We start from the raw sequence: 26,161 nt of genomic DNA, 5'->3' as shown, positions 1-26,161 counted from the left end.
CCAGCCCCTTGTTCTGCTTTACTTTTTCTTTTTTCATAGCAGTTATCATTTTGCAGTATATTATGTAACCTCCTTATTCATTAGGTTCATTATTTATTGTCTCCCCAGCTAGAATGTAACACAAGGGCAGTGTTTTGTTTGCTGATATATCATCAGTACCAAGAACAGTGGCTGAAACGTAGGAGGGATGAAGTAAATACTTGATGAATGAATGAATATATCTTTGACACCTTTCCTTTCCAGCTCACACCTTCAACATATACTTTGCACCAGTGTTCTGATCTTGTCCTCAGGATGGGGAATGAATACACTGAACATTGCCTGCTTAGGGTTTGTCCTCGCTACCATATTTTGGTTCTCTTCCTCCTCATCTCCATGGGATCCTCACTCTGACCCTTGTAACTGAAAAAGAGAGAGAGAGAGAGAGAGAGAGAGAAGTAGTGACTCCATTAAAAAAAAAGTTGGAGGTTCCTAAATTAGGCCAATATCACAATAAATCTGATTTTGTTTATTGACATCTAGAGTAAATACAAATGATTGCTAGACCTTTACAGCAAGAGAAGGATAGGGCTAGTAGGAAATCCAAGCAAAGGGCTATGATGGGAGCTGTATGTAACTAGGGCTTAACATAAGGACACTAGAAGAGAGAAGGAGAGGGGAATGGCTGGTAGGAATAGACTACTTCATGGGTAGCCACTATGAGACACACATCTTATTTTTGCTTAAGCTGGACTCCTGTGCTAACTTGCCAAAGGTTCTGTGGTGCCTCCATCATGCTGATGGCAACTAGGATAGCCTAGGGAAAACTGTGCCAAGAATTCTCAGAAATATCCACTGAGTAAGAAATGCTCGGGTAGGAATGTGAAGGACCTTTCCTTCTAGAGCTTTTCTGGAGATTCTGGGACTTCCACAATGCTCTCCAGTACTTATAACACTCTAACAAACATTAGGATCAACAGAGGAAGGCTGAGCTTTTGTTTAAGTACTAAGCTTTTGTGCATAATTAATCCTCAAAAACTCTTTCTTACACAGTACTGAGTTGCTTAACCTTGGTCAAAAAGAAATCAACACATCAATGTTTTCATTCTTTGGGTAAATACCCAGTAGTGGAATTACTGGATCATACAGTAATTCTGGTTTTAATTTTTTGAGGAACCTACATAGCATTTTCCAGAGTGGCTGCATCAATTTGCATTTCCAAAGAAAACAAAAACACTAATTTGAAAAGATATATACCCCCCCTCCACTGTTTATTGCAGCATTATTTACAGTAGCTGAATTATGGCTATTGGAAGCAACCCAAGTGTCCATCCATAAATGGATGGATAAATAAGATTTATATATGTATATAACAAAATATTACTCAGCCATTAAAAAAAAATGAGATCTTGCCATTTACAACATGGATAGACCTAGAGGGTATAATGCTAAGTGAAATAAGTCAGCCAGAGTAAGACAAATACCATATGATTTCATTCATGTGGAATTTAAGAAACAAAACAAATGAACAAACGAAGAAAAAGAGAGACAAACCAAAAAACAGACTCATAAATCCAGAGAACAGCTGGTGATGGCCAGAGGGGAGGTGGGTGGGGGATGGGTGAAATAGATAAAGGGGATTAAGAATACACTTACACTTACCATGATGAGCATGAGTAACATGAACACTGAATCATGTATAGAATAGGGAGGAAAGGGAAGGGAAGGGAAGGGAAGGGAAGGGAAGGGAAGGGAAGGAAAGGAAAGGGAAGAGAAGGGAAAGGAAGGGAAGAAGAAGGAAGAAGGGAGGGAGGAAGGAAGGGAGGGAGAAATCAACACAGAGAGTACCAAATCATAGTTTGGGGCACATAGTAGGCATTCAGCAACCAGTGGTTCCTGCTTCCTACCTTTCCTGGTCTCTAGTACCACCCCCCAAACTCCTTTGAGATGACTGTTTTCCATGTTTGTCTTCTTCATGGCATATCTGCATTTCTTCATATTTGGCCCCAAATGTCATATTGGCTTGCATTACTCCAGCCTGAATCACTTGATTTCCTGTCCATGTTCCTAACCTTTCCAGCTCCTCTTGTATCATTTCTCTGTCATTCCTGCTGTTTACAATACCTCTCGATTTAAAGCCATCTGCAAATCTCATTAACAAACCACTGATTCCCTCTCCCCCACAGTCACAGGACATGTTGAATAAAACAAGACCTATCACCAATCTTCTTCCTTCCATTTGAGGCACCACCACTCAGGGTCTTTCTAACTCATAAACATTTTGAAATATGATTACATTATTATTACACATTATTCCCAGTCTAGGAAAATCGAATGTGAAAATCAAGATTAATCGTATTTTAAATTTATTTACTATTCACTTTATAAAAAGTTAATTATGAATTCCTTTAGTCACCTTTCCTAGCATACTGAAAATACTCCTTTGCTTACAAAAAAAAAAAAAAAAACAAAAAACTTTACAAGCCTACTTACATGAATATAGGAATTTAGTGTCCTTCAGCCATTTCAGTCTATAAGAAATTGTTTCTTGGTAGAGTTTTAAGAATAAAATGTAAATTCTTCCATTTTAATAGCAAGCTTCTGAGGAAGCCACCAGTTTTCTCACTGCTGATTCATTGGATCTTGGCTTCAGCTTTTCTCACTCCTTTTCCTGCTATGCTCAAAATGTTTTCAAATCCTATCTATTCTTCCTTCCTCAAAAACTTTTTGAGCTCTTTCTATGTTCCAAGCACTGTGCTAAGATACAATAAAGAAAAGAATCTCCATCCTCCAGGATCTCTTAATCCAGGAAAGAACATGAAGGGAAATAATAATGTTGAGCACCTGCCATATTCTGGATGTGCAATGTGTTATCCCATTCAGACCACATGGAAACCCCATCTTACAGCTAAGAAAACAGGGTTTCAGAGAAGTGAAATCATTTGCCTTTTATGCAGAGGATGACTAGACAACATAGAGAAGAAATACAAATGGACTATAGACATATAGGAAAATAGTCAACCTTACAAGTTATGAAAGAAATACATATTAAATAAATAGGGGCACCTGGGTGGCTCAGTCATCCGACTATCTAACTCTTGATCTCAGTTCAGGTCTTGATCTCAGGGTCATGAGTTAGAGCCTGCGTTGGGCTCCACATTGGATGTGGAGCCTACTTAGAAAAAAAAGAAAGAAAGGGGTGTCTGGATGGCTCAGTTGGTTCAGCGTCCGACTTTGGCTCAGATCATATCATGGTTTGTGAGTATGAGCCCCGCATTGGGCTCTGTGCTGGCAGCTCTGAGCCTGGAGCCTGCTTCGGATTCTGGGTCTCCCTCTCTCTGGCCCTCCCCCACTTCCACTCTCTCTGTCTCTGTCTCTGCCTCTCAAAACTAAATAAACATTAAAAAAATATATTAAATAAATAAATGTGCTATATTTTACCTATAAAGTGGTGAAGTGAGAGAGAATACTTGAAGCTGGTGAGGTTGTAGTAATAAAGGCTCTCCTACATAGGGCTACAGAGAAGATAAAGTAGTGTAATCTTCCTGAGAAAACAGTTTAAGAATATGTAACAAGAACAGTTAAAAAGAGGAATTTATCTTAATGTCCATCACAAGGAATGAAATAAACAATACTACATCCATATAGTGAAATTGTGCATAGCCTTGGGGCACCTGGGTGGCTCCGTCGGTTGAGCATCTAACTCTTGGTTTCGGCTCATGTCATGATCTCACAGTTCATGAGTTTGAACCCCACATTGGGCTGCATTTTCAGTGCAGAGCTTACTTGGGATTCTCTGTCTCTCTGCCCTTCCCCCGCTGTCTGTCTCTCTCAAAAATAAAATTAAAACTAAAAAAAAAAGAAATTGTTCATAGCCTTTAAAAGTCATGTAGAACATGTAATGGCCTATAATATTTTGTAAATATTAAATGAGAAAGTGTATTAGAGAATAGTGTGTACTGTGGGATTACTGTATACACAGGATTGTGTATGTGTGTGTACAGAAAAAGACTAAAAAAACCAGATACCAATATGTTAACAGAGGTTACTCATAAGAGGGTTTTTTTGGTAGCTTTTAAATTTTAATAATTAAAAAAAAAAAAAAACCCACACACATAAAACTGTTCCTACATTCAGATCCTGTTACTGCCCCGTTTGTAGTAAACAGCAAGGTAGACTAAGAATCAGGTAGCTTGCTCAAAATCACCAGTTGGTATATTGTGTTAAGCTGGGCTTTCTTACTCTAAAATCCACTTTCTCCATTCCATCCATCTTCCTCCCCAGAGCCCCAATGACATCATATCTAGAGTTCCTTTCTCTTGGGTTTTTTCCTCCTAATTTCTACATTTACTATATCCCTTCACGCCTTTCCTAAACCTGTTGACTAAACCTGTTGACCTATTTTAGCAGTAGTGACCCTGTGATTCGGATGTTATGTGTAACACAAACTAAATCACATTCACTAAGTGAAAAAGGCAATTTTCCCCCCTCCTGGAGAAAACTGGGACATATATCAGTATAGGCACAAGCTAAGAGTCTGCAGATAAGTCAGTTTGCTTCATGCATTTAACATAAAACTGAAATCTGTTTGGTCTTACCTGCGATATTCGGAGAGTGTCATACTTTCTTCTGTACCAAAAGATTTCCTGAATTCTTAAAAGGACCACCTCCCCCAAAGTAGGATCCGAGGAACCAATCCTTTATTGTATTTCGTATTGTTTTCACTTGCTTACTCAAAAAGTAGGATAAATATAATAGCTTCTGCTCCCTTGGCAAAGAACAACTTTTGGAGCCTCAAGTTGGCTGCGTTAGAAATTAGAAATGTCTTTGATGATGCACAGCTGTCTTCATGTCTTCATCACAGATGTCCAACGCATTCCAGGAGGCTGAGTCATATACCTGAAGAAACGGGCCATGGTTTCTCATTCTTTCTCTTGAAGCTCTTGTCAGTTCAAGAAGGGACTAGTTTATCTTTGCTCTACAATAAGGAACTTAATTACAAGATGTTTTTGAGTAAGACAAACCCTCACATTCCTCCACAACCATTTCCTTCTCAGTGTCATACGGGCTCGTCTCAAACATATTTTGCCACCCTGAGTGATCATACTGGAACCCCGTTATCTCAATGTTTCTCCTATGGAGATTCACTTAGGACAAGCTCCCATTTTGGCGAAGCTTAAAAGTTTTCCTCCTGACAGCTGCTATTAGTGGCAAAGGAAAAACAGAGCTTGGTTTATGCCGTAGCTACATCCACTGAAGGACATGGTACTAAACAGTCATCCACAAGATTTTAAACACCCAAAACAATCCCAGACCCAAGTCAAGCCTCTGAGCTGAGCAATTAAGAAATAAAATTTTTGAAGACCTTTGTTGTGTCGTTCTCAGCTTTATAACTCCAAATAGTTCTCTTTCCTCAAAAGATTTCCATTATTCCACAGTAGCACCTCTTCTTTCCTGCTCTCTTGCAGAAAGCAGGTGATCATTAGTAATCACTTCAATTTACCCAGGAACCTTTCACCTAAAACCTACACTTCATAAGCAGTTAGGATTTGTGTTCTTTGGGGATAGAAGTACCAATAATGATGTAGCCAGATTCTCATGTGAGAGAAATACTTATATATCTGATATATCTGACAGCTTTACTTGGAGCATTGATGCATTTTACTGTATGTAAATTATACTCAAATTAATTCTAGGAGTGCCTCAGTGGCTTAATCGGTTGAGTGTCTGACTCTTGATTTTGGCTCAGGTCATGATCCCAGGGTCTTGGGATTGAGCCTGTGTTGGGCTCTGTGCTGAGCATGGAGCTTGCTTGGGATTCGCTCTCTCTTAATACCTCTTTCTCTGCCCCTCTCCCCTGCTCAGGTCCCTTTCTAAAAAAAAAATTAAAAAAAAAATTAATTCTACTAACAAAAGCATTCACCCCTTCAGGGAAACTGCCCTTACTTGACCAAAGCTGTAACAGGATTCTATATACCCATATATCCTATCCCATTTATAAAAGGTGGGAGGGGGCGCCTAGGTGGCTGTCGGTTCAGCGACCGACTTCAGCTCAGGTCATGATCTCGCGGTTTGTGAGTTCGAGCCCCACATCAGGCTCTGGCTGACAGCTCAGAGCCTGGAGCCTGCTTCGGATTCTGTGTCTCCTCCTCTCTCTGCCCCTCCCATGCTCATGCTCTGTCTTTCTCTCAATAATAAATAATAAACATTAAAAAAATTTTTCTTAAGGGGGGTGGCAGCCAAAAAAAATGAATATCTTCCCCCACCACACACTGACCCCAATCCCCCACTAAAATGCATTTTTCTCTGTGTATGTCATCCATTCAATTACATGCAACATCACTGGGCTGTGTAGGTGGGCAAAAGGGAAAATTTTGAAGAAACTTATAGGGCCACAGGGATGAGCTGTAGCCCTGCAAAACTGTTTGAGCCCTCTCAGTCATTTGCATACCAGTGGCTGAGGGAGCAGGCCTCCAAGCTGCCTGAGCTCAGGGTAAAAAGAGCACAAGTGACCTCAATGTATCATAGAAAGAATGAACATTTAAAATCCTACCTAGCTCATTTCCAGCACTGAATAACCATTTTTAAACACTCAAAAATTCTTCCCAATGGAAATAATTACCTCAAGGAATTGTTAACATTAAATCAGAAATTAATAGACATTCAGGCAATTTGAGATTTTATTGTGAAAATAGCTATTTTGACATTATATCCAGTTTCTCACTTATCAGAATAAATTCTTTACAACATTGATCATCATTACCACTTCTGGGTATTTATACACAGTCTCTGAGTAAAATATATTCACACTAGGCATGACTAGAATATTTAAATTATGACCAACATTGCTTATTTTAAGATGTTTACTTTACAATAAAACTATAGTAATTTGTATAGTATGACAGATATTTAAAATATTTACCAAAGAGAGGCTTGGTGAGACAAAACCAATATGTATACACATAGATTTCTTATTTATCTTATTTGCTGTCAATCTTCTAGAAAGCTACAGTTACACTGCAAACACCTCAAATTTCCATTTCAAAATGATTAGAAAAATGGAAACGTGTTATCTCCTATTGTACAAACTAAAACATTGAATCAGAAGAGGAATAAAGCTCATCTTTATGCAATTAACATAAAAGCTTGAGTACAGCCTTCCTTCTCCAAGAAAAGAGACACGAGCAGTGCAAGAGAAGTAGCCAACAGTCTAAACAGAGAGGGGCCGGCACACCCTTCTCGACAGTGCGTGACTCACTGACGACTGACGCAAACCCTGGCAAGCCATTTTTCTTGATTTCCAACAACCTGAGCACGTAAACTAAATGATTAAAAGGCATTTCTCTGAATGTGCATGAGGAAAACTGAAGAATCAGAACAGAGATCGAACTGCTTTTCACATGGCTAGATGTTCACCGTTACACAACTCAAAACCAAAGTCCAGCTTTCTATCAAATACATAATCACAGTGTGGAGTTCCAAATATGCAACTGTACACACTGCGGAGAAGAAACAAAGAGCATCCTTACGCCCTATTCGAGATCTGGTTTTATACTTTGAAAGGAGATCAAACATACTTAGTCCTCTGATATTTAGAAGTCTAGTGATGTTTAAATTTTTTAGGCTATAGAAACTGCTGAGGGAACGCCTAGGTGGCTCAGTCGGTGAAGTGTCTGACTTCGGCTCAGGTCACGATCTCACGGTTTGTGAGTTTGAGCCCCACGTTGGGGTCTGTACTGACAGCTCAGAGCCTGAAGCCTGCTTAGGATTCTTTGTCTCCCTCTCTCCTCCTTCCCTGCTTGCGCTCTCTCTCTCAAAAATAAAAACATTAAAAAAATTTTTTTTTAAAAAGGAAACTGCTGAGAATTTTATGAAAACTGAAAACCGTCATCCTAGAAAATGCACACAAATATGCAATCCTTGTTTAGAACATGTCTTCAGTACTAGACTAGAACTTGAAAATATTAAATTTCTTTTGCTTGGTCACTGACACAACTGTAAACTTTCTACAACACCGTGTATATGTGCATGTGTGTATGTGTGTGCATATGTATTTATAAAATCAGCAGCTTGTATGTGGCTTTACCACTATAAATCCCATCACCTTTTTGTCACTTTTAAAGCACAGCCAAACATGGTTTGGAAAATTGTTCTGGAATTCCAAGCTGGTTCCCTCTGTCTCACAGACACCTGGAATCACCAGGTCACACCCTTGTGCAGATGTTCCAAGCCAAATGGGATTCTAGGGAAAAGGGATGACTGACTGACCAGGGGCCTCACAGGTGCCTAAATAACCCAACTGTTTAAACACATGGCCACCCCTCTCTCAACTTCAGGGTCCAAGGGAGTCCTGACCTGTCTTTCCATTTTATCACCACTCACTAGAGCAGCACCTAACAACAGGAAACCTTTGCAATGAGCACAAACAAGCAAAAACACTCCAGGGCAGCATTTCCCTGAGTATACTTTTCAGCATATAAATCCCACAAGACCTACTTTAAACACACACACACCCCAAAAACCACATGCAATAAATCAGGAAAATAGTGTATAAAATGCAGACCTTTGTTGGAGATTGAAACTACACAATAGCATTTCAAAGGTTCAGAAAGGCTCTAGGAACTTAATGTTGTCTAACAAAGCATTTCCCAACCTTTTTTGACAACAGAACCCTCTACTGACATAATAATGATAGAATCTGCCAAAACCCACCTACTTCTCCAAGAAACTAAAAGATGTTTTTTAAAGATCTTACAGTATAATTTCAAATTAACAATAATCAGGATGCAAAAACACTTACTTTTCTGTGAATTTTTTAAAGAAACTACTTTGTTTTGCTAAGAATGCTCTTCTATCATAACAAGTCCCCTTCCTATACAAGTCCAGCTCAAAGTTACCCTTTCTTAGAATACCTCCTCACCTCAATCACAGTGGTTTTAAGTCTAGGGCTGGGAAGCTGCGCCCTGAGCAAACAGTACATCCTGAGTTTTGGACCAAAATATTTTGCAAACCCTTAAAAAAAACCAAAACTTCATCTTTACTTTCAGAGTAAAGCAGCATTCTGAACCTCCAATGACACTTCAATTAAACTTTTGAGGATAAAAGGATTACAAACCTTTAGTTCATGTAATTAACAATGAATTTCTTCATAATCTATTTAAGAAATGTGAAAACACTGAAAAGCACATGTATATTCCACAGGGCTGAACAAGAAAAAAAGGCAAAAGATAATTCTTAATGCCAACAATATACACAAAAGACCACAATCATAACCCAAATTATACTCAGTGGCTCTGCTCAGGATTTCAATTATATAAATAACCAAACCAAGACAAAGTCAATTACTAAATCCCTATGAGCTTAGGACAAAAAACACAGACTGCACTTTCTTCATTAAAGCCTGGTCCTAATGTTGTCTCATCACACTGTGTAATTAGAGATAACACAGCAAAGCAAAGGACTACCACATGAAGACACAGAAGGACTGTTTTCAACGTATTTATCCTTGAAAGTAAACCCAGGTACCATAGGAAGAAAATGATACTATTACAAATATAAAAACCAGAGCATATTTTATAGGGAAAAGGAGTTCTTAGTTTTAGGTTATTGTTTTTTCTTTTCTGGTAAGGCAAAACAGATCTTTAGATAACCATTCATTACAAACCTGAGTTGTTTTTTTCTTTAAAATTAAGAAGGAAGTAAATTATATTTAATTTATATTATGTATTTGTCAGAAACTGAATAGTAAATACTGTGTTTGGATCATTAAATTTAAATTGTAGTTTAGATGATACATTGACTTACTTTTTTTTTTTTTTTTTTTTTTTTTTAATTTTTTTTTCAACATTTATTTATTTTGGGACAGAAAGAGACAGAGCATGAACGGGGGAGGGGCAGAGAGAGAGGGAGACACAGAATCGGAAACAGGCTCCAGGCTCTGAGCCATCAGCCCAGAGCCTGACGCGGGGCTCGAACTCACGGACTGCAAGATCGTGACCTGGCTGAAGTCGGACGCCCAACCGACTGCGCCACCCAGGCGCCCCTACATTGACTTACTTTTAAAACTCTTTTATTTTGAAATTATAGACTCACAAGAAGTTGCAAAAATACTACAGACTCTGTGTATCCATCACTCAGCTTCTTACCTTTATTTATATTTTGGCTTTTAAAGGGTTAACACTTTTGACAACATGAAAAACTGTCAAAAAACCTAATAGGCCTGATGAACACATATTCTTGGAAGAGGCTCTATGAAAACATACTGCTGACTTCAAATACAACTTTTATCACATGAAGGTACCTTAAAAATTGGTTTTCTGAGATTCTGTCACTGTTACCAATCTCTGCCTCTTTTGATGTCCAATGGTTTCCCACTTTTGCAGCTTCTGAAAACTTTAACTTAGCTGTTATTGAAATAAGCTCCCTTATTCCTTCATGTTAATATATCTGGCAACATTAAATGAATAGCAATTACGAATAGAAATCAACATGCTTGGATTTATTGTAAGAATCTTGAACTCTATAGTATCCCCAAAATAATGCAAAATACCTAAGCTGGAATTTGTCAATGCCAACCTTTGTAAGGGAAAAAACCACTGTGAAGGAATGACCATCCTCAATGCTCTCTACAGGGTATTTACTGTTAAAAGAAGTGGTGGGTCTTATGGATGACTGGTGACAATGTGTTGATGAGGGATCTTTATCTTATGGGAATTATCTGATCAATTTTCTAATCCTATACTAGCACCAAACATAAACACAAACATAGTCCCTTTTATCATATTCCACCATCACATCCAAAAGAAAATAGCTCACAGTATTTTGTTTAAGACTGTGGGCCATCTATCTCAGCAAACTCAAACTTTATCCAAAGCACATCCTGGCCAGGCTGATCGCAAGTTCTCTTCCCAATCTGGAAAGCTGTTCCTTTCTAAGAGCTTCCTATATGCGTGGCTGCTCCCTGGAGCAGGTCATACTCAGTTATAGCTTCCGAGCATCTTGTTGGCCAATCCCCAAAATGCTCAACTAAGTAGCCCCATATATAAATTCTCACTTATCTAAATCACATTTTGCATCTTAGGAAAGGTAGTCTGGAAACATCAGAGCCTACCTACTGCAAGGCTAAAGGCAAGTCAAAGCAGGAATGACCAAAAAGAAATAAATCATATTTACAGTTGTCTTTTCTACTAAAATATGACAAATCCTTGCCATTCTAAAATGATGTCTTTTCATTAAACTTTCAACACATGAACTATTACAGTATGATTACTGGCTGAATTCTGTGTCAAAAGAACATGATCTCACATTCTTATAAAAATTTGAACACATTTCTTACCATGGGCATTAGTAGTTTTACTGACAGAAAACTGTTACATAACCCAGTATTACTTTGGACTGTGACCATGGAGAAATTTGGGAGCTAAATTTACCACTTGATTTTAGAATCTGTTAGGGTTGGTATAGCTCTCTCTCCCTCATTTTTTATTTTTCCAAAAACTAATTTTAATTGTCCTGTTTTATGTATTTGACAATTTTAAGCCACTTCAAATGCTTCTTAGAAGGTTTAATATAAATCATGATTGAAAATGATCAACTCTAACTACAGCATAAACAGATGTCTGGTTAATGTGTTAACCACCCTTCTCCAATATACATGGACCCCAGGGGACAATAAAGTCCTATGGTCATGATTTTCAACATAGAATATTCATACAGGTTTTGGATGCTGGAGTCTAATGGAAAATTAACTCAAAACACACAAACCTGTTGTATAAATAATGTGAAACTCATTAGTTACTTTCCCTAAATGCATCCAAACAGATGAACAAGATTTTGAAGACTACCTTGTTTCTCATTTAATTAAAACTTTCAAGAAAAAATATTTACAGCGACTTAAAGAGTCCTGTATAATACCTAATACATGAACAAACTGGGAGGATGCAGGTCAAATACAGCTGAGCTCCATTCAGCTCAAATTAGGGGAGTCTCTTGACTACAAAACTGTTTGCTTAACACGGGTGTTTCTGCAGGATGTGATAAGATTTGCTGAGCACCATAGTAATCTTTTAAGACACTAATCAAAAACATGATCCCATAATTAAAAAACCTCAGAAGTGGTTTTAGGACAACAGGAGCACCTCAGCCACTAAAGTATGCAAGATTCTATTCTAAGCAAAACCACCTGCACAACAAATCCTTCAACAGTTCAGTAACCAATAAGTAGAAAATGTTCTTTAAAAACTATTGTTATCTCCGCATATTCCACTGGATCATTCAACTGTTGTAGTTTAACTATATGGAAAATAATAAGTTGCCATAATGCTTTTGACTACATGATAGGCTTCTTCTGAAAGAACACTGGTCTGAACCAAGCCTGGTGAACTTGGACCAGGCACACAGTAGGTACTTCTATTACTCTGGCTGAGGAAGGTCTAACAACTGGGCAAATTCCAGTAAGACTTTACAGCCTGGCATAATAACGATGACCAACATACTCAGTTCTCCTGAAATCAATCCAAGAAAGAGATTACTAAAGTTAAAAATGTACTACAAATACACAGGTCTAAAGCTGCCACATTTGCCCAATAAACTAAAAGCATCCTTGCCAACCTTATATTGAACACATCAGCAAATACCAGAAGTGCATATAGTCAGATGAATATTATATGTAACCACCTTTGATATTTATATATATACATATATATGGTACTAATCCTCCCAAAAGATTACACTTCTGAGAGCATAATTAAAAAGCACATTCCTCTTTGTTTTTTAAATAGACTTTTCTATTGAAGTGAATAGAATATTAGAATATTACATTTTTCCTAATGTCTAAAGTCATCAAATTTCTAAACAGAAGAAAAAAGCCTCAAAGAGCCACATATTAGATATTCAAACTGTTCTAAGAAAACGAAATTAATAAAATAACTTGAATAAATAAGAGTGCACATTCAGAACAGAATTCTAGCTTTTGGTCAGCAACATATGAAATAAAGGCAAAAATCTGCCAAGATTAAGGCAGGTTTTTGGTTTTTTTTAATATACAGTACAATATGTTTTCTTTGTTCCCCAAGTTCATTTAGCATTCACTTTGATGTTATCTAAAGTGCACTGCCAGGTCAAAATACAAGCTTCCTAATTAAGAAAAAATAGATGTCATAGAAAGTTTCTTTTTAGAGTCTCCCTTATACCTACTAATGGCATTTTCTTTTTGCCTTCACACTTAGTGTAAGAGATTACTGCAATAATCATGACTGGACACAAAGCATGATGACTGTCAGGGTGATAGCCGTTGTAAGGAATTATTTTCGTCTTCTGCTGGAGTCAATTTGAGTGTTGGCAGTTTCCGAGGAGGAAGTTGAGGGCTTTGGCGAAGATTGTCATCCATCTGTGGGAAGTACAAAAAGTACATGTGACTGATGGCTGTGGCACCACTTTCGTGGACTGTGACCTCCTCATCGAAACTATAGCCTAGAAGAGCACAGAACCATATGGCTCCAGGACTGCTCAAAAAACCTTTTTCTTACAGATAATCTCGCAGGAACTCTAAATGTCATACCTCAAATACCAGCTAACTCAGTATATGTGTACAAGCAATATTGCTCATCCTTGATGCCTTTGCAAAATTATAGCAATTCCACAAAATGAATATTCTACTGAACTCAACCACATCACAACTGGATTTAAGAGGTCTCCTAGTATAGTAAGTGGAAAAGCATTACTTCTGATACACTAAGCTCCACAGTTTATTAATTATGTTGATGTACAATACCTCATTTGATCTTCCCAACACAACTGTGAAGAAACCATGGAAGACGATCATTCCCTATTTTATGTAGCAGCAAAACGAAGCTCAGAAAGGTTAAGAAATTTGCCTTAGTTTGCAAAGCCAATATCAAAAGTTGAAATTAAAACCCAGGTCTTCTTTAAAATTTTTTCTTTAACCTTCATTTATTTTTGAGACAGAGAGAGACAGAGCATGAATGGGGGAGGGTCAGAGAGAGGGAGACACAGAATCTGAAACAGGCTCCAAGCTCCGAGCTGTCAGCACAGAGCCCGATGCAGGGCTCGAACTCACGGACTCCGAGATCACGACTTGAGCCGAAGTCGGACGCTTGACCAACTGAGCCAGCCACCCAGGCATCCCAAAACCCAGGTCTTCTTATTCCAATACTATTATTCTTTCAACTGCACCCCACAGCCTCAGTGAAAATGACCTGTACTCCCTTCAAAAAGACAAATTCTTTTAGGCTGCAAGTATTTAGACCATGGGAAGCTAGGAAAAGAGACAGATGGAAGGAGAAACTATTTAGACCTAATCCAGAGGTATTCCAAACACCAGATCAGTTCTAAGCCTGCTCTAGAAAAAAAAATTACTATGGAGCATATTGAGAAAATGTCCAAGGGTTTCAGACTTGCCCTCAGGAGGACATTAGCATCCCTGGAAACACTAGGAGAGGAATCATTTAGAACTGAGTCAGGCTGGTGGGAATGTAAACTGGTGTAGCCACTCCAGAAACAGTATGGAGGTTTCTCAAAAAATTAAAAATAGAACTACCCTATGACCCAGCAATTGCCCTACTAGGTATTTATCCAAAGGATACAGGTGTGCTGTTTCGAAGGGAAACATGCACCCCCATGTTTATAGCAGCACTGTCGACAAGCCAAATTATGGAAAGGTCCCATATATCCATCAACTGATGAATGGATAAAGATGTGGTATATATATAATGGAATACTACTTAGCAATCAAAAAGAATGAAATCTTGCCATTTGCCACAATGTGGATGGAACTACAGTGCATTATGCTAAGTGAAATAAGTCAGAGAAAGACAAATATGATTTCATTCATATGTGGAATTTAAGAGACAAAGCAGATGAACATAAGGGAAGAGAAGCAAAAATAATTATACGTTACGTATATATAAATAAGAAATACGTATATATATGTATATATATACGTATATACGTTTATGTGTGTATATATATATTCCATGTATATATATATACATATATATATTCCATGTGTATATATATATTCCATATATATATATATATATATATATATATATATATACACACACACACACACACACACACACACACATACGTATATGGAAAGAATGGAGTCATACCTTACAAAGCTACCTTTCAACCAGAACACCCCACAAACAGAGTGCAGGGTTCACAGCCTGGTGCTGAGCTCTCTATCAGCTCAACTTCAGAAAAGACTTGAAAGCAATTGCCGCCAAAGATCCCACACCAACAGCAAACAGCATCTGACTACCCACTTGATAAACAGGCTTTTCCAGAGTTTTGATTATGTGCAGACCAAAACTCTCCCTTATCTCCTCCAGATGCTCTTATAAAGCACAGAGGAAATGTCTCAGCAGAGATACAAGCAGCTTACAGGAAAGGAAAGAGTATAAAAGATTAACTTTTAACTTTCCAATGGAAAAAAACATTCCCAGTGGACTGCTTGAATCAATTGGGTTGTCTTTTTTTTTTTTTTTTTTTGTAAGAACTAAGTCCCCCAGACATTACTTTTTTTTTTCTTAAGCTCTAGATTTTCTGCGCAAATGGCGAACAGTAGTAGCCAATAGGATTTGTTGCTCTTATGTCCTGCAGCCAACAGTGAACCACACTGAAGAGCAGATATGAAACAGGGGTGGGAAGGAGAGTGCCTGATTTAGAGTTAGGAAACGTTCACATGCTGATAATGACCTAACATGGAAGTGTACAAAGCGGTGACAGGGCCTCTTGGGTTCACCTCCTGCATATGTAGGTATTTCATGGTTCCCTTTACATGTCTGTCATGAATTTGCCAAATACAGAAAATGAAAACTGTATTGGATAGCCTTCATCCAGCAGCTAAGTGTCGAAAACAATCTGAATAATCTTTCCATTATCCACACCTAACACTCAATATCTTTCCTCTCGTGGGATTTACTGGGCTGGGCTAAGAAGACAAACTTGGCATTCAACGAGCCCACCTAAACTTTAATGCTGGTCTTTTACAGTTTTACTGCTCAGTCCTACTCACTTCTCAACTTCTAACAACACATGAAATACTCTACAAAGAAACAGAAAGGTCATTCCAGAGAGTGACAGAGGTTTCTTGCTACTAGTACTACTAGCACTGGATACATAGTTTCATTCATTTGCAGCTTACTAACTGCAAAGCCCATGATGGAATCCAATTTGTAGGGTTCGAATCCCCTTTGCCTCTCACCACCTGAATGATCTCGGGCAGGTAACATACACTGCTCTCCAGGCTTCACTATCCTTATCTGTAAGATACGACTGACGGAGTAGCTGCACACACAGCGGCTGTGAGGATTCAATGAGGTAACTCGAAAGCTCGTAGGACACAATGCCTGTTATTCAGACCTCAAAAACTGCTAGCCAGTGTTATTAGGCCACATTGCCTCATTAGTTAGTGAAAGAATGAAGTATCATTCACTGGCATAAGAAAAAAGGAAGTTGATCAGACACTTGGGGAAAAAATGAATCACCTCTCTTGTATTTTTCCAATTAGAATCGCCCTTGAAATTCCCACTACTGGCGTGCGTGCTCTCTCTCTCTCTCTCTCTCTCCTACTCGCTTCCTTAGTATCTCTCTCTCAGCAAATGAACGCGACCAAAGTGGCAAAATACCCACACTGATGAAAAACTGTGGGCAACAATTAGAAAAGAGAAGGATAGAAGAAGCAAAGCAAAACAGTTTATGTAGAAGAAAGAAAAAGACATCATAGTGTGATTAACAAGAAAGAACCAGCACTGGTGCTTACAGTCTCAAGAAATGTTAACCTTGGGAGACAGAAACAGACAAGCAAGAAGTGTGTTTGTTTTGTCTTTTTTTTTTTTTTTTTTTTTTTTTTTTTAAAGCTAGGCTTTTGGTCTCCCAACTTGAAAAATACTAATTATGTGGTAAAAACAAGCCCAATACCACTATCAAAGTAATCGAACCACTACTGGCTTCAAAACACTATATTATATACAACTATAGTAAATGTATATTTGAGCAGATTTATGAAAAAATAAACTCTTTAAAAAATAAGAGGGTAAAATAATGCATATTAACTATACAATTAAAGTTACAATATTAATTTCAGAAAGAAAAATACTAAACTACTATAAAATAATGATTGAAGTAAACTTGACCTTTTCAATCAAGTTGGATTCCTTATTTACAAGTTGTGTGAGTTTCTGCAGATTTGCGTCTACTGTTTCTTGACCAGCAGGAGAGGTGCCTAAGAAGCCAGGACAGAAATCAGAAAGACAGAAAATTTTGAAAGTCTTTAAAGCTGTTCAGACTGAAAGAATTTTGAGTCTATCCACCCTCCCAAGTACACTGCCCTCCAAAAATAAATAAAATCAAGCAAAGAGAAAAACCATTATGGGTTCAAAGGCAAAGAGGGATAGTAATGCTCCAAAACCAAACCTAAACAAAAGGACTAAATTTGTCCATGAAGTAGACAGCCAAGTGTTATGCAACTAGCCAAAGTGATTAGTAAAAGAGCACAATGGTCCTCATTTCCTTCTCCAATTTGAGGTGTACCTTTTCCCCACCCATATCAAATAGGCCTTTAGTCACAGCTATCTGGATAGCTGTCTAAGGCAGGGACTCCCAAACAGCTATCAAACAGGCATCCAAAGTATTTGGAAGAACTTAAAAAATACAGATTTCTGGGCTCTACCCTGAAGGGATTCTAATGCGGTATCTCTGGCTTAGGACTCAAGACTGTATATGTCCTCCAGCCAGGTTTGCTAATCACTGCTCCAAAGTAACAAGGTTGAAAGTGATTTAGTTTCATGACTCACCCCTCTCTCTCTAAAAAACATATAAACCACCATGAAAAAATAAACTGTCCCTAAGCCAGCTATCCTTGTAACTGCTGTTTCTCAAAAGGACAATTTCTGCCAACTCTCCCAATACAAATTTAGTATCCCAATCACTTACACACATGGCCCACACACCCAAGGAATCATATCCTAAGTCACAGGTGCCCTCTATTTACAATACCTCCAGTCTGATGCAATCAGTTTTCAAGTAGTGGTATCATGGGAGTGTACCTCACCCAAATCAATCTGCTGCTGATTTCTGTTCACGCAGGAAAATGCTAGAAGCAACATTTAAAATAATTGCCCATTTGCATTAGGATAGATGCTATCTTTCAGCAGGGACTCAATAAATACCTGTAGTTAACTTTTAGAAGAAAATGATCCACTTCAAAGGGGCAATATTTAAAGAAGAACAAGAGGCAAGAAATGTATAAAATCTAGAAGAATAGGCAAAAGGAAAATATCTATTTCTCTATTTAAAATAGAACTAACACATGGGAATAAAGTTGGAAAAATAAAATTTTTTCAAATGCTGTAAGTCAGCACTTAAAGACGATACACAAACTTCTTTAATAAGTCATGAATTTTGCTTATCCATCCTTAGGAGAATATGCAGATAATCTACACAAACGCAAATTAGCTGAAGAGAAGCCAGCTTACCTCCAAGACTAAGCTTAAAATAACTATTTAGGATGTCATCACAAAAGCGGCACAGGTTGGAGAGCTGTTTCAAATGTTCTTGTAATTGAACTTTAGGAAAGCGTATTTTATAAAGAGGTGCAAGAAAACCAAACACGTAGGCATCCAAGGTAGATGGCCTAAAAATAAATTCAGGATTTTTAAAAAACACATAGGAAAATATTAACTTGGGATCATGTTAAAAATATTTTTTCTCTAATACATTTACCAATTCTGAAGTATACAATATAGTCTTTTAGAAGGTTTACTACACATGTAAGCTTATTAAAATGATGTAATGAGGGTTTTTAAAAAAAAATTAATACTCTAACCATTTATTTTATTTAGAAGAAAATTAACTCATAAATTAAAAATTCATCTTTACTTACAAGTGTTATATGAAGATATGAGACAGGGTGGGGATAGTCTTAGATATTTTAAATTCATATATATAGCATGTCTAGTCAATGTTTGATTACCATGGACAGAGAAATTACTATAGTAATTCATTAAATCTTTTTTTTTTTTTTTTTAAAGCAAAACCTCATGGGTGGGAGGGGTGGCAAGAGGACTTGCTTTAAATAACTACTCATGGACTATATGCATACAAAACACGAAAACGATTTTTAAGGGAATGCACTCACGTATCTCCAAAGAAAAACTGAGATGTTCCCAATCTGTTTGACAGAAGATTTAGGCACTCCTTGGCATCTCTGTATATCTAGTAAGGATGAAATTACAACTCAAAGGTAGAACAGATGCTCTAGAAGTCCTTCTAAGCAGGCATCCAGGATGTTCATCTCTGCTGTCTCTCTTGTCCCTCCCCTGGAGGGACCTTGCTCTGAAAGTAATCCCAACCATACCTGAGCTTCCACTTCTCGGAGGTGGTAAAGGGGAGGCTCTCCTTTAGTCAGGAGAATTCTATTCAGTGCTCCCTTAGACATCCTTCCAGGCAGGATCAAACTCAAGGGAAAAGGAATTCGTGAAGCAAACCATGGCTTTGTCACAGCAAAGTAATTGTCACTCTCAACCCAGAATGTGTGAAGCTACAAAACAAAACAAACGAAAAACACAAGCATGTTCTTTTATGAAAAGAAAGGTCATTTAAACAGTGTGAAAGTTTTGGGTAAATATCCTTGTACAAAGTGGCTTCATAAAACTTTCCCAATTAGAATGACTCAAGGATGAAACAAGATTTTAAACATGTGGATTTGTTGACTGCTATATCCCAGGCACCCAGAACAAGGCCTGGCACATATGTGCTCAATAAATATTTGTTGAAGGAGTGAATGATAGTTAGCTAAATTCTATACATGGAGGAACAAACTCTGTCTTCCACAAATAATTTTTATTTCCAAAATGACAGTATCTTTCATGTTGTTTCATGTCTTAGCTGAATGTCTAACAGAACCCAGTTTCACAGTAACATGAAAGAATCAAAATTAATTCATAAATGAAATTTCCTCCTTTAAGCCTTTTTCACTATGTTCCTTCTAAATAGATTAAAGCATACTTTTAGTAGGTCACTACAATGATGTAATATTCACCAATGCTCACCACTGCAGGAAGAAGCTTCTCTTCAAGGAGAGCAATGTAAGCCAGTGTATCTGCCCCCTGTTTTGCTGAGAGTTCATAATCAGCATTATATTTCTATTAAAAAATATAAAACCAAAAAACTTCAGAAGTCAAGGGTATCCCACAACAGTGAAGTTAAATAAATTAAGATTCCTATTCTTCCTTAAAAATGGCAAATATGATATTGAAAGGCATAATGATAAATACAAATTCAATGACAAATGCCGTTTAATGCAAATACAGTTCTTAGCACAACATTCCGCACACAGTAAGGTCAATAAATATCAGCTACGGTTTTTTATTAATTGATATTCTGTGATTGTTTACAACCTAGTTTAGCGCATGGCATGTTGTACCAACAATAAATAGAAGTTATTACCTTTAACAATAAGGAAGAAGTTCTAATTGGTTGCATTTTTCCCCATGAAAAAAGAAAGAAAACCTTCCAAGTTAGAACAATTCTAAATTTTGTTGACATAGGATTTATTTTTTCAAGAAAAGTATTGGCAAAACCAATTACAACTTTTGTATTTATAAAAGTCTTTACATGTTTAAACATTTTGTATGCATTATATAAATCTTTAGATGCTCACACATTTTATACCTTACTTCATGGGACATTTAACTGCAACTCTCCAGTGAAGCGCTTTTTAAAAATAAATAGGGGGGCGCCTGGGTGGCTCAGTTGGTTGAGCGTCCGACTTCGGCTCAGGTCATGATCTCACAGTTCGTGGGTTCGAGTCCCACATCGGGCTCTGTGCTGACAGCTCAGAGCCCGGAGCCTGCTTCCGATTCTGTGTCTCCCTCTCTCTCTGCCCCTCCCCCACTCACACTCTGTCTCTCTCTCCTTCAAAAATAAATAAACATTAAAAAAAAATAAAAATAAAATAGGTGCTAGTTGAGGGGAACTCAGATGCCATATGCAGCAGAAAGTGTGTGGCAGCTTTCACTCCAGTGATAATCATATCAATAAGTGTAATCATAAAGATGGCTTCATTGAACCTGCCTATTTCTAAACTTCAAGAAAATCCAAAAAAAGTACATGGAAACATAAATTGAGTGTTCCTCACTACAGGACTTTCAAATCACAGTAAAACTCATGATTCAGAGCGGTAATTCTCAAGTCTCTTTTTATATCAAACTCCAATTGTCTACTGAGTTGGTAAAAAAGAATTTAAAAAAATTCCCCAAACCTTACAATGTATTTTTTTTAAGTAACATGTAGGGAACAATCTACTTCTTCAAAAGGAACCACCCACCTGTTTTCTTAAAAAGTTTAGTATTTTCGCAGGCTGAGAAACAATGTTGTCTTCAGTTGTCAAAATTGGTACATCTCCTACAATCAAAAACAGTTTACATACAAGGAAACATTTCTATTTGCTCTGAAGACATTGCAGTCCCCTAAAAACCATACCAATTGCACATTCGGAGGGGGCAAAATGAGTAAGCTCATCTTAGTTTTTTGCAATTTCACAAAGCAGTTGTAGAGAACAGTGCCGTATTTCCATTGATCTGACTTGTACTTTACAGTATTACTCACAATGCCCAAACCGTAAGCAACACACAGCCAAAGTTATGGTAAGAAGAAACTAAAACCCCAAGGTACTCCATGACTATATGCTTCATAGCTTTAAATTCAGATATGGGGGTGCCTGGGTGGCTTGGTCGGTTAAGCGTCGGACTTCGGCTCAGGTCATTATCTCATGGTCCATGAGTTCGAGCCCCGCATGGGGCTCTGTGCTGACAGCTCAGAGCCTGGAACCTGTTTCAGATTCTGTGTCTCCCTCTCTCTGACCCTCCCCCATTCATGCTCTGTCTCTCTCTGTCTCAAAAACAAATAAACGTTAAAAAAAAAATTAAAAAAAATTAAAAAATAAATTCAGATATGGAGGTTGGGGGGCGGGGGGGGGGAGTCTCTTAAGAGAGGAGAAAATTGTGTTTACACTGTACCTCTTGAACCTCTCCAGGTGTTATCTATGACATTGACTTTCAAGGGTGCACCAGAAAATTTGGCGTAAGCCTGAAACAAAGTTGGTAAGAGAACATTTAGACTGAGTACGTAGTGCAAATCTGCAAGCAGCTTTAATTCACAGCCCGGTCGCCCTAAGGCAGAAACTCCTGACACTGGGGCTGAATCCCTCTCCGGAGGTCTAGCCGAGGATGCGCGCGCCAGCTACCCAGCTTTCGGGGATTTTGTTCCCCCAAAGGTCCGGGGGATGCAGAGCGGGGCGCGTGCGCGCCCTGCTTTGGTCTTAAGTTCCACCGCCCAGAAAGCTTTGCAAGGCTGAGTGGGCTCGCAGGCAAGCGGAGAAGCCTTGACTCTCCCGCCAAGGCCTCGGCGGGGTCACAAGCCAGGCTTTTGACTCCACGGGAGGGAACCCAATGTGGTGCAGCGAGAAGCGCCCCGGCCGGTCTCAGCCCTGCAGCGCCGCAAGGAACCGCGGCGAGCAGCGGAGACCAGGCCCAGCCAGCCTCGCGCTCTGGCCCCGCCCATCTTTCCTGCGCCCTGGTCCGCGAGGCGGCCTCACCATCACCACCAGGGACTCGCTGTGCACCGATGGGAGCCCCCAGCCACCTCCCCAGCAACTGAGCTCCAAGGGGGCCGCCATCTTGCCGGGGCCGACCTTTGTTACCCCGGAAGTACTTAGAGGCTCAATTTCCGGCACGGTGAAACACGGGGCGGGGCGAGAGGAGGGAAGGGTACGTTTAGACTGAAGAAATGCGTCAAGAGGTGGAGGGGTTAAAAGCTCTCTTAGCCTCAGCTTGGCCTGATGGCTAGGAGTCTTGGCCCTTGAGTTAGACCCCCCCGCCCTCCCCGAGAGTCTTAAAATATTTATAGGTGCCTAAAGTGCTCCGAGCCCTTTGAGAATTACTACCTTGGGCTTCAATTAAGCCATCTGTAAAATAGACATGATTGTTGTGTTTAAAATTATGACACAGGGAGAAATAATTTGACATACAATAGGCACTCAATAGTTCAACTCTTTCCTCCATGTTTGGCTTTTGTCTCTTTCCACTCTGAATTATGTCACCCTCAAGTTCACTTGGTCTGCTCTCCTTAAAAGTAATCCTATTCCTGAAATTTGTGAAGTGAATTCTGCCTTTTTTCAATCTGGAATATCTCCTTTTCCCTGCCATTGCTCCTTCAAAAGTGACCTTAGACGTCACCTTCTCCGGGATGATTTTATAAAGTTAGGAAATTCTGGATTCCTGCAAACCCTTGTACATACTTAAATTGTAGCTTCTTTTTTTTTTTTTTTTTTTTTTAATTTTTTTTTAACGTTTATTTATCTTTGAGACAGAGAGAGACAGAGCATGAACAGGAGAGGAGCAGAGAGAGAGGGAGACACAGAATCTGAAACAGGCTCCATGCTCTGAGCTGTCAGCACAGAGCCTGACGTGGGGCTCGAACTCACGGACCATGAGATCATGACCTGAGCCGAAGTCGGACGCTTAACCGACGAGCCACCCAGGCGCCCCTTAAATTGTAGCTTCTATTCCATACAGATTTTTTGCCTTTCACTATCCTTGAAAATTCCTTGAAGATACAACAGGACTGGCTTCAAAGATGTGAGAACTGTGCAGTCACCCAAGGCCCCATGCTTAGAAGGGCCCACAATTGCCTTACTGTTCTGCTACCATTGTCTTGAAATTCTTAACTTTTGAACAAGAGCCTTCCATTTTTATTTTCTATTGGGTCCTAGTGATTGTAAAGCCAATTGAGTCTGTGGGCATGAACTAAATGTTTGTTTTTTGGTTTTTGGTTTTTTTGTTTTGTTTTGTTTTTGTTTTTTTTAACATCAAACTGACAGTTTCTCAGAGAAACTGTCAAAGAGGAAAAATGGGCCTTCAGAATGCCATGATCCTAACATGCTTACAGAGTGTGGGAGTTACGCCTTGGGTGCTGGATCTTCTAGAAGGCACAACAGTCTTTCTGGGGTACCCTCTCAGTCACTTCTCTGAATTCTTTGCCTTTCTCTGTTTCACTAAGTTAGTTGGGTCCCCTTAAGTAACTGAAAGCTCAAAAGAAACCTCTGCAAATTTTCATAAAATTATAATTCGACATATAATTGCTAGGTACTCCCTAGGGTTACATGGTTTATATAGCTTATATGGCTATCTAAATTTTTCCTCTTTCAAATGCAAGAGTTCTCAGAAATGAGAAGGGTAAAGTATGTCAATGGTGAGAATCCATTAAAAATACTTTATAAATGGGAAATGCTTAACATATGTACCATTGAAACCAAGTATCAAAACATTTATTGAGTAGTTACTGTATGCAAGACACAGTAACGCTCTAGGAGAATACAGAGATAAATAAGACATGAACTCTATCCTCAGGAATTTATAGTGCACAAAGGAAAGATACAACTAAGGGTAACAAGTCATATTATCATGAGTAAAGGCAGAGATATAAATGAAAATACTATAGAAGCACAAACCAGAAAGGATGCATTCTCTGTGTGATCAGTGGAGGCTGTCTCTTCAGCCTTCAGAGTAAAGAAAGTAATTCAACTTTCAGACTCAAGAAATAAGACCTCCCTGTTTTCAGGTTAAAATCTTAATCCATAAAGCTCGGAGTCCGTATACTGCAACCGAGCATTTAAACTGTGAATGCCCTGAGTCTTGTTTGCAAGGTGGAGGGGGGTGGGCAGTGGATGCACATTTTTTTGTGGACACATAATATAATTACTCAGTTCAGCCTTCTCCCTTATTTCTGATGTTACATATGACAATTTCATTTGCATTAAAGAGAAATTAAATATCTCCTCTTAGCATTGCATTCAGACAGAATAGCATGCTAATGCATCTGATGAGAAAATCCTTACACACAGGTTTATCTGTGTCTATTTAATAGCAATCTTTTATTGTTGCAATTCCTCCTCAGAGTCTGTATTTGCTAGGTTGAATTTTAAAACCCTAGCGCAGCTGATTGCACAACCAGGCTGAATGTTGTTCCAGAGAACCACACAGAAAGCTGAAACCTTCAGGAATTATGCCTGGTATGGATAGTTGGCCCCTGTGCCTTTTTTGGCTGCTAAAGCGTGTTGTTCAGAGTTCATCAAAATCATAATTTCAGATTCCTACCAGGAAGCATATTATCTGCAAAGCATTCACATATGTGTGGGATAACTTGAATCACAGCTTTATAATGAGTATTCCAGACAATGTTTTCCCTTAAAAAGAAATATTATTTTTGAAAAGAAGGACATTAAAAAGGGCCTCATCTAGTGACAGTCATGTGAACTCAGGGGACCTGACCTTGGCATCCATTTGTATCCTTCATGTGTTTCCTAACTTGAAAGCCATGGTGTAAGTTCTATTAGGATCTTTTTGTTTGGGTGATTAAGAATCTGTGAAATGCCCCTGTCAACAAAGATGAAAGTTTTGTGATAAGTGATCAGAAAATATGGTCCTTTGTGGAAAAGGTAAACCAAACAGCCTTGACTATCTCTTTCCCCTCTGAACATCTATAATTTAGTTCCGTGTTCGGGTACAAAATCCTTGGGGAGGAAAAGCAAACACTGAGTAGAAGTCAGGAGTGTTGGTTTCTTACTTTGCCTCTAATTAACGATAAGACCTTAAGCCAATCATTTTACCTTTATTACTCAACTCATTCACTTATAAAGTAAGTGAGATACTGAAATACTATCATGCTATGTGTGATAAACATTTAATAATAGTTAACATTCTTGGAACACTTTCTACATGACAGAAACTGTTCTTTGTATCTGACATAACTCATTTGATCTTCATAATGACTCCATAAGGTAGGTAATGTTATGTTCTCCTGTTTCCAAGGAGAGAAATTAAGGCACAAAGATGTTCATGAACCTTCCCAAGTTCACCTAGCCAGTAAGTGACAGAAGTAGGATTTGAACCCAGGTAGTCTGGGCTCATACTCTTAACCACTGTGTCATACTGCTGGTAGCCTTCTAAGTAGTCCATTAAAAATCCTAGCTTCAGTCAAAATAAACCTATCAATTCCATGATAGTACTATCATTACCTGTTTTAATAATATTTTTTGGTATTAATCCATTAAATAATTTCCTTAAGCAATTTCTGTATGCCCAGCACATTGCTG

General features: G+C 38.5%; 1 protein-coding gene across 5 annotated transcripts; it reads right to left on the bottom strand.

Annotated features, from left to right (window-relative positions):
• Positions 1-6,641: 6,641 nt before the first annotated feature.
• On the bottom strand, positions 6,642-22,700 carry MTX3 (metaxin 3). Of its 5 annotated transcripts, XM_078448530.2 has the most exons (10): positions 22,604-22,700; positions 22,026-22,095; positions 21,335-21,411; positions 20,058-20,150; positions 19,364-19,546; positions 19,145-19,221; positions 18,483-18,640; positions 17,142-17,230; positions 10,032-13,366; positions 6,642-9,782 (listed from the first exon to the last, which is right to left on the bottom strand). In XM_078448530.2, exons 1-9 carry the CDS (start codon positions 22,682-22,684, stop codon positions 13,256-13,258), a joined length of 939 nt encoding a protein of 312 aa, XP_078304656.1. In that variant the 5' UTR covers positions 22,685-22,700; the 3' UTR covers positions 6,642-9,782; positions 10,032-13,255. The 5 variants fall into 5 exon arrangements, with proteins under 5 accessions (XP_078304656.1, XP_078304658.1, XP_078304673.1 ...); XM_078448532.2 differs by lacking the exon at positions 20,058-20,150; XM_081796569.1 differs by lacking the exon at positions 6,642-9,782 and having other exon boundaries at positions 13,332-13,366; positions 17,142-18,100.
• Between the last annotated feature and the right edge of the window lie 3,461 nt (positions 22,701-26,161).

The sequence above is a fragment of the Panthera onca genome, chromosome A1 (assembly GCF_046562875.1).
Source record: "Panthera onca isolate mPanOnc1 chromosome A1, mPanOnc1 haplotype 2, whole genome shotgun sequence".
NCBI lineage: Eukaryota > Metazoa > Chordata > Mammalia > Carnivora > Felidae > Panthera > Panthera onca.
This window is presented reverse-complemented; position numbering and strand designations above follow the sequence as displayed.